Source organism: Protopterus annectens, chromosome 12.part0 (genome assembly GCF_019279795.1).
Source record: "Protopterus annectens isolate FY-2018-M chromosome 12.part0, PAN1.0, whole genome shotgun sequence".
NCBI lineage: Eukaryota > Metazoa > Chordata > Ceratodontiformes > Protopteridae > Protopterus > Protopterus annectens.
In genome coordinates this window covers 166,339,819-166,352,590 of record NC_056746.1, presented here as the reverse complement: position 1 = coordinate 166,352,590, position 12,772 = coordinate 166,339,819, and the positions used below count along the sequence as shown (strand labels likewise).

Here is a 12,772-nt window from a genome sequence, read left to right as displayed (position 1 = left end):
CAACAGGAGTGCCAAACAGCAAAGATAAGATCTTGCCCCCCCCCCCCCTCCCAATTTGTTTACATACCTCATCACTGAGGTATTGTCTGTAAACACCTTGAGAGGTCTCGGGGAGAAGAAATCCTAAAAAGTCAGCAGAAGAGCTCTCCTTTTCGACACTGATGTGCGCTTTCATTTGAAGAGGCGACCAAACACCCTGCACCTTTAGTGAGCCAAATGCAGCTCCCCATCCCACATCTGAAGCATCTGTGAACAGCTTCTGACAAAGAAGAGGGGGATGAAAGGGGAGCACGGGGTAGGCCTCTTATCAGGAGGGGGATTGGAGCCCCTGATCAAAGTAATTAGGTCTTCGGCCATTTTGAGCATCTGTTTTTTAGGCATGGAAGTCTGAATAGGACAATGCTGTACTTGTGTCTTTGACTTTGAAGCTGAAGATGGCTTAACATATAGTTGTGTAGGTCTGAAGACACCCTCAGAAGCAGATGCCTGCGCAGCAGCTCCGGACCCATCTGAGGGATTGACTTCCGAGTGTCCAATACCTGGAGTTTCCAGAGGCCCAGTCAGCTCCACGTGGGATTTGGTAGCAGCCTGTGGCTCTGAGGTAGCGGGCGCCAGGGGCTGTGAAAGCGCCTCACTGAGAACCGGCGACTGGCCTAGAAGAGGCTTCGTCGTCAGTTTTGGACCTCTGATGCCTATCCTTGTCCTTGCGTTTTTTGTAAACTCCGGTTGTCGGCTGTTCCGCCATTATATAATTAAATCTTCGGCCAAAGTAATGAAATGCAAAATCAAACAGATGCTTGATAGTGCGTTTGTCGAATCTAGCACAAAACCGACAGCTAGCAATGTTGTGATTAGGGCCTAGGCAAGGAATACAGTAAGAGTGAAAATCCTTATGAGGTATTTGCTTTCCACAAGAAATACAATCGTTAACTTTTTCTGACATCAGTCTGGAGCAAGAAAAGTTTCCCCAATGGGGTACTTAGATTTAATGAAGACTTCGGTTCTGAAATTCAGATTTGAAAATCTCAGGAGTCGGCCGACCGGCACTTGCGAACTGCTTTTGCTTCAGGCACCGAGCAGCAGGAAAGACTGGAGAAAATGGCGCCGGCTGCATCTTTTATACCCCTGGCGCACGGATGTCAGGGAAGAGGCGATAGCAACAGACGCCAGACCTAGACTTTGGAATTCTGGCCAACTGCGGGTAGTCTGCCAGCAGGATAACCCAAGAGTAATGACTGCAACAGTGAAACACGATGAACATCCACAAACTTTCTCATGTTGAGTTTGGCCAGAGAAAGCATAGGAATGGTGAAGGCCATGAATCCCAGAGCTGTCAAATTCCCTGGCTGTTACACAAGCAAGAGGAAAAATAGCTTGAAAGAAGGAGACGAGTGTCAAGGCCTTAGAGGCAGGGATGCCAGCATAGGCACCGTCTGGATCCTGTACCCCAGAAAAACATGGTCCTGGGAAGGAGTCAGAAAAGATGTTTTGAAGTTTATTGTGAACCCCAGGCTTTGCAGAAGGGAAATGGTTAAATGAAGATTTTGCATCAAGACCTCAAGAGAGGATTCGTGAAACAGGAGGTCAGCCAAGTTAAGAAAGACTTGGATCCTCTGAAGCCTGCAAAAAGCAATCACAGGAGCGAGGCATTAGTGAATACCCTTGGGGCAGTTGACAGACCAATGGGCAAAGCAGAGAACTGAAAATGCTAGGAAGCAACAGATAAATGTAAAAAAAAAAAAAACTTCCTGAAAAGAGGATGAATAGGGATATGGAGATAAGCATCACTGAGAACCAGAGACACCATATATATGGAAGCAAAAGAGGGAATAAAGTCTGAAGAAACAATATTTGAAAGGAGGGCACCTTCAGAAAAGTGTTTAGATGAAAAAGGTCTAGAATTGATCTGCAGATACCCTCTTTCCTGGGTACTAGAAATATCCTATTGTAACCCCCCCCCCCCCGTTTGGGACACAGGCACCCGAGTCAACAGATTTTGAAAGCACCCCTGGAAAAGGAGGACGGCTGTTCCTGTGGGGGCTGAGGAATTCCCATAAAAGGGGGAAGAGATTTCCAGACCATGAAATACCCCTGGCGGATAATGGGTAGAACCCAGAAATCCTGAGTAATCTTCAGCCAAACAGAGATAGGTGAAGAGAAACAGAAAAGTGGCTGGGAGGAAAAGGATAGTCAGACAGCACCTTGTTTATCAAGAAAAAGACTTCTGAGACACAGAAGTCTGAGTAGCTTTCGCAGGAAGAGCTCACTTTCCACACTTTATAACCTTAGAAAGAGGGTGCGTGTCTGTGAATAAAGGCTGGCTTAGTGGGGTAATTTCTCTGAAATTTAGGCACAAGAGAAACAAACGCGTTTAACTTCCTGTAAAGTCTTGCCCTTATCCTAAAGGGACTTAAAGGAAGCAGCAACTTCGCCTAACAAGTGTTTATTATCTAGAGGGGCATCCAACTTACCCTTAATATCAGGCAAAGTTTGAAGGTGAAGCCAAGAATACCTAATCACGTGTCAAATGCAGCAGCCCTACAGGAAGCATCTGCTGCATCATGACTACACTTGATGGAATGACAAGCTACCTGGGAGGAAGTCTCTAACAGGAAACGGGCAGAAGTTTTTCCTTCAGGGTCTGGAAGATCAGAATTCACCTGACAGGACTAGGAAAACAGAGCCAGCAAGTACCTGGAAATATGGGTTTAATAATTACAAGCCTTAAAAACCAATGTAGCAGAGATACAGACCTTGCCTACCCTTTCCATGATTCTGCTATCTTTATCAGAAGGCAGGAACTTAGGAGAAGGAAGCAACCGAGGGGCAGCAGCAGGACACCCGTACGAGACTTTACAGTCCTCAGGCACCCTACAAAACTTATCAGGTTTCTTGTGTGCAGGGGACTGAGAATTTGGAACCTTAAAAACATTAGAAAAAGCATCCAACAAAGCAGTTAAAACAGGAGGGACAGCAGGTTTGACAGACTCCATTTACAGTAGCTCATAACACCTTTCTTATATTTCAAAAACTTGAACACAATCCCATTTAAAGAACTCCCATCATCCTAGAGATAGTGCCCCCAAAAGAAATCTCTTCAAAGGGAGTATCAAGACTGGATCCATACCCAAAGTAGAGGGACTCTGGGAGGAGTAAGCAAGAGATTCCTCATTTGAATCTGCCGCCTCCTCAGAAGAATCCTGTTCTCAGCATCACTTTAGGGGAGTAGAGGACCAAGAGGGACTGGAACAGAAACTCCCGGAGGAGGTTTTAAAGCCATCAAAGCACTAAACAACCAGAGTGAAGGAATGCCATTTCACTCTGTGGATCGTTAGGAGCTGAGGAAATACATTCAGCTTTGCTTTTTCTTCAATGGGATAGCCACCTCACAAGTTTAGAAGGCTCTTACTGACCTCAAACAGATGACTTATGCAGCCCGAATAAAGAAACTCCAGCTGTACTCTGCTGCAAACCGCTTACTCAGAGGTGATCTCTGCTTGACATACAAGGCCATATCCAACCCAGAACTGATGGATATGCTCCACCTAAAAAAAAAAAAAAACAAATCCCCGAGAGCCACACGGTCTAGGGATATAAACCTTACCACAACGATAAATAGGACATGCTGGAGGGATAGATTCTTGACCCAGAGACTCCCCAGGCTTTGGAACAATATTCCAATATAAATCAGGCAGAGCCCCTCATTAGCACTCTTCAAGAGAAACCTTGACGGGTGGATGGGAAACAGAAAATTTACCCCGGGGATCACTGCAGTGGCTCTGCTGGACAGAGGCGCAGAGAACTTATGGCTCTGCTGGTCAGAGGCACAGGGAACTAATCTAAGGGGGTGGCGAAAGCCAACACACTCTGGCTAGGCTTACTTGGGCAGAGAGCCTAGTACTTACCTATGAACATGACTGAATTTGTCATTAGCTTCTGAATCTCTACTGTTGCCTGCTGTCTCTGATGGAGTGGGAACATCTGGAAAAAGTTTGTGACTGAAATCTGGTACTTCTATAAATAGAATGGTATACAGCCATCTGGATATGACTCAACACTCATGCATCCCAGGTGATGGCCTCAAGCTCCTGGGAGAACAGCCTGACAGCCTCCAGAACAAGACAACCAGGCAACCCCTCAGGATTGCTGGAAGGGCCCTAAGGAGGGAGCTCTGTGAAAGCCATGGTTCTGAGGACTAACCCTGCCCCTAGGACAGGGTCCATTATGGTCCCCCTCCTCACACCACAGGAAGTACCCTCAGAATGAGCATCCTGGAAAGACTGCTGTGGTTTCCTAAAGAAGAGATGTTTGCCCCCCCCCCCAATTCTGAGAAAGTTCACCGAGGGGTAGCAAAGCATACTCTGATGGCAGACAGCATCTTTCCATCTTGTTTGCTTCTAGTAAGAGTGTCTAATCTTCAGCCTAAATGAGTAGTAGCCATCAAATGGGGCATTAATAAATGATAAGCAGTCCAATAAACTGTATAACTGCATCAAATTGCGGCATTTCATAACAATGCCAGTGCCACCTGCTCCTGCTCGAGGCACTCCATCAGATATGTCCCCATACAATGGAAAATATCCCATTATCATCCTCCTCCACAAGGGAGGCCCATCTAAAGATCTCTCTAACTATCTGCTCATTGCCATTCTCTCACCCCTAGCAAAAATCTTGGAGAAATGTATCCATAAGCAGCTCCTAGACCACCTCACTACAAATAACCTCTTATCTAGTTCACAGCATGGCTTCCGTCCAAAACACAGTACCTCCACAGCCCTCATAAGTTTCACTAACTACATCAACCTCCTCAAAAACAATGGACAACTAGTCTCTACTATATTCCTTGATATGTCCAAAGCTTTTGATACGGTATCTCACCAACTACTACGCAACACTCTAGCCTCCTTCAACCTCAACTCTACAGCTCTCAACTGGTTCTTTAGCAACCTTACTAATTGACAACAGGCAACTAAATGGGATAATAAACTCTGCACACTCCTCCCAGTCTCTGCTGGGGTTCCTCAGGGTTCCATTCTTGACCCTCCCCTTTTTATTATATTGAAAAATAGTCTAAACACTGGCACTAAATCAGCTTCTATTATTCAATATGCTGACTATGCTACTCTTATTTGTACTGCTCCTACACCCAAAGAACTCCAAGATAAACTGCAAAAGTCATTTCTAGATATTGAAAATTACCTAAATGAACTTCAACTCATCCTAAACTCAATCAAAACAAAATTAATGATCTTCTCTAACAGGAAATCTAAAGCAAAACCACCTCCTCTCTCCATCTACTCCACTAATGGCACTATAATAGAAACAGATAACCAAAAAACTACTTGGTGTCACAACAGACAACCACCTAACATTCAGTAAACACATCACTCTCAAATAAAGAAACTTCACATCAAACTTGGTGCTCTATATAGGGTCAAACCTTACATTACTCAATATGCCAGACAAGCCACAGCCAGATCCCACCTCCTGTCTACTTCTTCTCTACTGTTCTCAACTTTTCACTAACCTGCACAAGTCTGATTTACATCTACTGGATTCCTGCTATAATAAAATAGCAAAATTTGCTGCTAATATACCCAACAGACCCATCATTGCCTTATTCTTCAAAAATTACACTGGCTTGAATTTCCCAATCTGTTATTGCTCAATCAGCTCACCAATGCCTATTCTGTTATCCACAAACCTGAAAAGTGCCCTGCACTCTCCAACCTAGTGCAACTAAATACCAACCCCAGGACCCTTAGATCATCCGATAAACTTATACTCAAGGTTACAAAGTCCCATAATTACTTCGGTGACTAACTCTTTTCCTTCAAAGTAGCCAAACAGTGGAACCCATTACCCCAAAATATCTTAAACGCAGATAGTCACAGCTTCAAAAAACTCCTATAAGGAATACCTTACTCAACAATGGCTATGCTCCTGCAATACTCCTGGCTCGTTTCTCATGCCTTCGATCAAATGTTTTCTATTCTATTTTCTTGTCTTACTTCTACCACATGAAAATACCACAATGAGTTTCATATTACTGTCTGCAATAAGACTTAATAAATGTAATGTTTTCAGTTTTACATTCTCCTTTTTGTAAATTGTGATTGTTGGCAACTGTCAAGCTTTTTAAATATTGTTTATAAATCTTTTAAAAATTTCTTTAATCTTTTTGTACTATTGTTATGGAGCTCATCTCCCCTGGTCTCTGCTGAAAATTGGGTACTTGCCCAGCTGGACTCTACTCGGTTAACAAATGCAAAATAAATAAATAAGCCTCATGGAAATACTGGCAATAGGCTGCAGAGTGGACAACTGAGTCTGCAGCTTCCTCTGACCTTTGGAGACTATGTCTTAACATTCCCAGACATGTCAGCCACCAGACTGTGCTGAAGCCTTTCCAGGCAGGGCAGGTAGATGAGTGCCTATAAAGTGAATGTCGTTGAGGCATAAGAGCACTTCCCTATCTGGTCCAAAGTCCGAGAGACTCTATTCAGGGGATGGGCTGAGGAACTCTCCTCTGAGATTTCCTTCTCTGTGGCACCTGCCACCATAACTGTATAGACGGCCAGACCTTTAGTCCACCAAAGCCGATTCTTAGGTGGGGCAAAAACTTTGAGCAGCTTTTTAATAATCAGCTACACCATGATGAGTTCCTTTCCTGCACTCCAAGACACCAGATTTGTGTGCACATCAGGAGGAGAAAACACCCAGGGCATGGATGGGCCCACACCAAAGGCCTCCAAAAAAACTGACTCCTCTGGAGAAGGGGCCTCTGTGGTCCACTGCATACCACCCCCCTCTACCCCAGGCATCAATGACTTAATATATATTAGGCCTGTTTTGAAAATTAAATCTAATTGCCTGTCTTAATGTTGCAAGGTAAAGGGCATTTGTAATTTTCAATACTTGCACATGTACATTTTATGACAGAATATTTTTATGACATCCACCAACTTTTTTTTCATTTTATTCATATGAAAGCTTTCAAATAATTTATCTGCAAAAAAATTATTTAAATGAATGTTTTCTGACATTTATTTTATGCAACATTTTATGCAAGTATTTAAGTGTACTTCTAGAGCTACGTTTTAGTGTGTATTTAAGAGTGTGTTTTTTATGTTACTGTTTCTGATGAAGTTCCTGTGTTTTGGAACAAACGTACTAAAACTGTGGTGAATAATATTTGGCTGGGACTTCTGGTGTGGGGTTTGTACTGCTTTCAATTCAGAGTGCGCCAGAAAGCTACTATAGGCACTTTGTGAACCCTACTCGTGCTGTGGAAAGAGCAAAAGGCAGAGCAGTAAACTGAAAATATGAGGAGCCAGAGAAAAATGTGAGAAATCTCCTGCAGAAATGATAGACAGGGATGCATAGGTAGGTCTAATGACAAGTAGAAATCCTGTGGTAGTATGAAAGGAAGCAGGGTCTGAAGGGAGAGCACTCTGAAAGAAGGTACCTTCAGGTAAGTGTTCAAGGTAGACAGGTCTAGGATGGGTCTCCACTGCCCTTCATTTCTTGGGACTTGAAAAATCCTGGAATAAAACCCATTTTGAATTAATTCCTTCAGGACTTGCTCAATGGTGCCCTGATCCAAGAGGTCTTGAATAATGGGCGTCAGAAAGGAAATTTGGTTTAGAGGAGATGCAGGCACGCCTTTCAAAGGGGGAATGCTTTCCAAAGACATGACGGAGCAGTCCCTGGTGATAGAAGGGAAACAGTTGACTGTGGTGATGTTTTCCCACCTTGCTAGGGAGAGTGAAAGCCTTTCAGAAAGAAGGGCAGTGGAGTTGGGGCGCAGTGTAAGGGTGCCACAGAAGTAGTCACAGACTTTTGCCCCCAAAGGATGGCCCTCCCAGCTGGCATTTCCCTTTGCATTTTTTCAAAGCATCTTTTCCTATGGGTTTAACTGTTTCCAAACAACCTTACGGTTCCTTCTAATAAAGGATGTTGACTTGGCTGGGTAGTTCCTATGTCTGAACTGAGGAGTGAAGGATCTGCCTGCAATCTTTCATGGCTTTACCTTGGTCCTTGACCGTCCTGAACAGACTGGCTACATGAGAGTCAAACAGCAAGTCTTTCTCCAAAGATGAATCAAGAATTTTAGACTTGAAATCCTAGAGTCGGGTTGATTGCAAAGTCATGCATATCTACAGATAAAAGATTCAGTGGCAGTTGCTATACAGGCAGCATTTACAATCCTAACTGTACTTTATGCTTAGTCTGGCAATCTGAGTGGCCTGTGAAAGTAAGCTCTATATCTGCTGTTTACTGTCTGCTGTAGAATGATCCAAGATAACTTTGTTCAAGGAGGCCAGGACAAAAAAATCTAAATCATTTGAGTAGGAAATTAGCACTGGGCAGCAGCTTAGAGGGCTTATCTGAAGATAAACAAACTGCTGAAGGGTCTGCCACTAGGTTGCTATATAGATATTTTAGATCATCACAAACTTTGTAAATCCCATCTGGTTTCTTGGGAGCCAAAGGTTCAGTTAGGTTCAGAGGAGGTGGACTGAAAAGCCTAAAGGACAGAAGCAACTGGAAAGGGGCATCCCTCTCCAAAAGGGAGTAATAAATCTTCTAGACATCAGAAATCAAAATAGTTTGCCAATCACACAATGTTTCATCATATTCTGAAGTCTCTCCAAAGGAAGCTTCTTCAACAGATGAATCAGGCAAGAGGAAGTCCTCTTCGTGAGAAGAAATTTGACCTGAGGAATGCAACTAACAGGAATAGTCCAGAGAATGGTCCGAGTCATTGTCCTGCTCCACATTAGAAAAGGAAGAAACCAGGGTGGGTTTTATGGGAGTAGCATATGGTAAGGAAGACCCAAAGGAGGGAGGTTTTAAGGACAATCACTTTAAACGACCCATGTGAAAAGTCCATCCACTCCTCCTCCCTAGCTGCTGAGGGAGAGCCCAAGTGCTTTTTTTCTTTCTACATGCAACATCAGCCTGGATGAGGCATGGAGGTTTGGAACCCTGTCTGACCTCTATTACAGAGCCTGGGATCTTTTCCCCCAATTAAAATTTGCTAGAAGTCATGTGGTCCTTCAGAAATAATTAGGCATGGTTCCTTGGATGTATCAGCAGTCTGCAAGGCCTCAGCAGCCATACTGGCCTTCGACAGGTTTCAGTAGAGAGCAACTGAGCAAAGGTCTGATGTACCATATGTTTTGTAACCTCAGCGAGCAAGTTGGAGTCAGAAACATTAGACTACTGATCCATTTAAGACCTCTTAAGCTTTTTCATTGTCAGAAGAGATGTCCAAGGAAGTGGAGTTAGCCATCTTGGACTAGGCCAAGTGTTTTAAGACACTGGGTCTAGAGGAAGGTGTTAACAGTAGACCTAAGGAGTTTTTGGAATGAACTGACAAATAGAGCAGGATTTGTTCTGGGTCTAGGCAAAGAGAGACACTTGGTATGCAAGTCTCTGTAAGGAATCTGCCTACTGCACTCACACTTGCCCCTCCTAGCTGACACCTACAACTTTCAAACAATAAAACATAAGGTAAAAAGGAAGGTTCCCCAACAGGTCACTTAGCTGGATGAAACAAATAAATCAAAGGTACCAGCCAAACAGCAAACAGTCCAATGGATATACAACCTGCATTGAGGCTGATGGTGAGACAGTTTAAGGATCCACACTCATACTTCCATCTTTATACCCCCAATGCATAAGAGTTGAGATCATGCATTGAACATACAATCTAGGGAAAGTAAAGCTTTTTACCCTGGCCATATATAATCAGTGATAACCCATTTGTTAGGAATACTGCAAAAGTGATTTCAGTCCAGACATCAAGGGGAATAGTAGAGGGCTTTGGGGTGTCTATCTGTAGCAAGGCGTAGTAATCTCCACTGGGCATCAGATACTTTGGGACCCTGCCATTTGAAATGCTGCATCATTTTAAAGACGGTATCAAAAGAAAGTTCCTCTAAAGGGGAATCAGGAGAAAGTGACTGTTCTTCGAGGATGTCAGATCCCAGGACACTGAAACCATAGGACGATTCAGAGAAGGTGACAGTATCATGCGAGTAGTGGTTGGAAGACTCATGGATTGAATATGGGATGCAGCAAGTATGACCACCACCTGGATCTAAGCTTTGAGAAATTTTAGCATCATCCTATCCACATGCGCTTTTGATAAGACTTCTGAAAGATATGGTGGACTGGGGCCTGAAATGCTTCTTGGGAGTTTGTATGAAGGTAGAAGATCAGATCCATAAAGAATTCTGGTGAGCGAGTTCTTTGACTGTGTGAAGTGCCAGGTTTCAGATCCAAAGGCCTAGGATCAGAGATCTAGACCATAAAACTGGCTGATATGTTATGACTGGATCCAAAGCTTTGTGATCCAACAATTTCAGATCCAGAGATGGACCCTTCATGTCAGAGGATGTCAGATCCAAAGATCCCCAAATTTTTGCTGACTGTTCCAACAAAGTCCTAGGGGACTTCAGCGAAGAGTGTTTTCTATGCTCCGAAGGAGCAGATTTAGTAGCTTTACCAAGGGTTTGAGCCCCAGAAGGAGGTGTTAATGCAGGAGGAAGAAGTGCTTTAAAAAAAAAAAAAAAAGTCTGCTGCATCCGTCAGTCAATGCTCTGGAATTGAATGCAGCACAAATATTGCAATTAGTATCTAGACGGGTGGCTCCCAGACAACAAAAACACCCTTTTTTGGGCATCCGAATTAGGGATTTTATGCCCACAAAGGTACATTTCTTTTTAAATCTGTCAGCGTGTCAGCCATGACAGGAGAATAAGGATAGACAATCCTTCAATAAAAAAGGACTTGGCCAAGAAACACAACTGAAATATGATACAAAATTTTTTAAAGGTTAAAAAACATTTTAGAAAAAGAAAAGGAAAGAAGAATTACCAGCAATGGTAATCAAGAATTACCCTGTGTTAAACGGTAAATACAGAATACAAACTATGGTAAAAAATAAGGAAATACTATTTAGAAATAAGTAAGCAACCTGACACTATCAAAAAACTAAGAGGGAGGTTAAGTAACAAGATAAAAAAATATTTACGGAAAAAGAACAAAATCTCTTACAGGTCACTAAAACAATCGCTTGACAGAAGGACCCTGTGTCTGAGCATGATGGCAGCAAACGAGATCCAAGATACAGAGGATTGACTAGGGCACTACAGGTAGAGGGAGGAGCACGAAAGTTAGATCCAAAGTCTAAAGTATGCGTCCAAGTCAGATCAGAGGACTGGATCTGCAACCTATTCATTGAGGAAGAATGAAAAGGATATCCGATCAGACATGCTGAAAAACGTGCAGCAAGGTTTAAAGAATGTGTAATGAGGAAGAGATACTTGTGCTGGTGATCTGGAAAGCAGAGCTGGTATGAAGGTGAGGGAAATGTACATCATAAGTAGAAGCAAACCAACAGATAATTCAATGAATAATAGAACCAAGTGCAACTGCCATTACATATGCAAGCAAACTTTACCTACCAGTCTGAGGCACAATAAAAATAAATTGAAGATTTGTGAATATGGCAAGTAGCCCATACGAATTGTGTTAGCCTGGGATGAGGCAGACAAACTTCCTGCAGGAGGAGAGCCAGTACCAGGAGGTTTCTTCTCAGTGACACGCTTCTCTGATTCACTCCTGAAGGGGAGAAAGTATAGCTTATATATTACAACACTGAAGTTAGCAGTACACAAGATAGAAACAAAGAAATATCTGAAAAGAGAACATCTGATCATGCTTGTTTTATCCTCAAAACATGTCTGCTGTTATAAAAAATACTGAGCACAATTATGAAAACAAGAACAATGTAAACTCACACTTGCAGAGAGAAGTAAAACTGTGATACATTTACTGTAGTAGAAAATGTTCAAGTACAGGGAAAACATTGCAAAGGTTCTTACTTCCGGCCTTTCCTTAAACCTTATTCATCCTTCTGCAGCATAACTTATCAGATGAGAATTCAGCTACAAAGAAATGTCTAAACATTCAAACACACTTCCAAAGCTTCGAAGGTCACTCTGGGTGACCTGGTCTCTACCCCACACCAAAGCATCAAAAAGAACTCTTCGGATCTTTTGTGTGGAAGGGAGAAAACTCTCCCCACCAAATATAGCTGCTACTGGAGGCTTGCACAGGAAATGTGAGACAGGAAACTAGTTAGCTAGAATACATAACAGCAAAGGAAAAGGAAAAGTACAGTTTTGTACCTACCATAAATGTAGATGTTCGAAGATCCACATTGCTGCAGTCCTTACACTTGGGTAGTCCGCTGTCCTCGGTCGGCCCGAATATCAAAGTATTAGGCTAACGTCAGTCAAGGCGCTTAAGACTGACATCAGAACGTCAGGGTACAAATGCGCATGACCGACGTCATATCCTCAGTCTTTTCTTGCCCCAGATGTCAGAAGACTCTTAAAAGAAAGGTCAAAACCAAAAGACAACAAAAACAACCAACCACCCTTGCACTAATCATATGTACAATATATACAATATCCACAATATTCACAACCCAAACCACACAACCGCCTCTAACTACAGAGGGGAAGGAGGGAGGGTAAATTGGACTGCAGCAATGTGGATCTTCGAACATCTACATTTATGGTAGGTACAAAACTGTACTATGTTCTTCATCTCACATTGCTGCAGTCCTTACACTTGGGTAGAATCCCAAAGCAGAGGTAAGGGAGGATGGCAAAACTATAAAGCAGTAGGAGCTGCCAAAATGCCCTGTAAAATTGCAGTGGCAAAACCAGCCCTAGATTTAGAGTAAAGTGGA

General features: G+C 43.0%; 1 protein-coding gene across 5 annotated transcripts in view; it reads right to left on the bottom strand.

The window, feature by feature from the left end:
- Positions 1 to 12,772, bottom strand: part of TSC2 (TSC complex subunit 2) — a 3,048,576-nt gene that overhangs the window by 1,974,536 nt on the left and 1,061,268 nt on the right. For all 5 annotated transcript variants that reach the window (XM_044089186.1, XM_044089187.1, XM_044089190.1 and 2 more), the window contains exon 19: positions 11,478 to 11,634. In XM_044089186.1, coding sequence (XP_043945121.1) covers positions 11,478 to 11,634 — 157 coding nt within the window. The remainder of the gene's footprint in view (positions 1 to 11,477; positions 11,635 to 12,772) is intronic.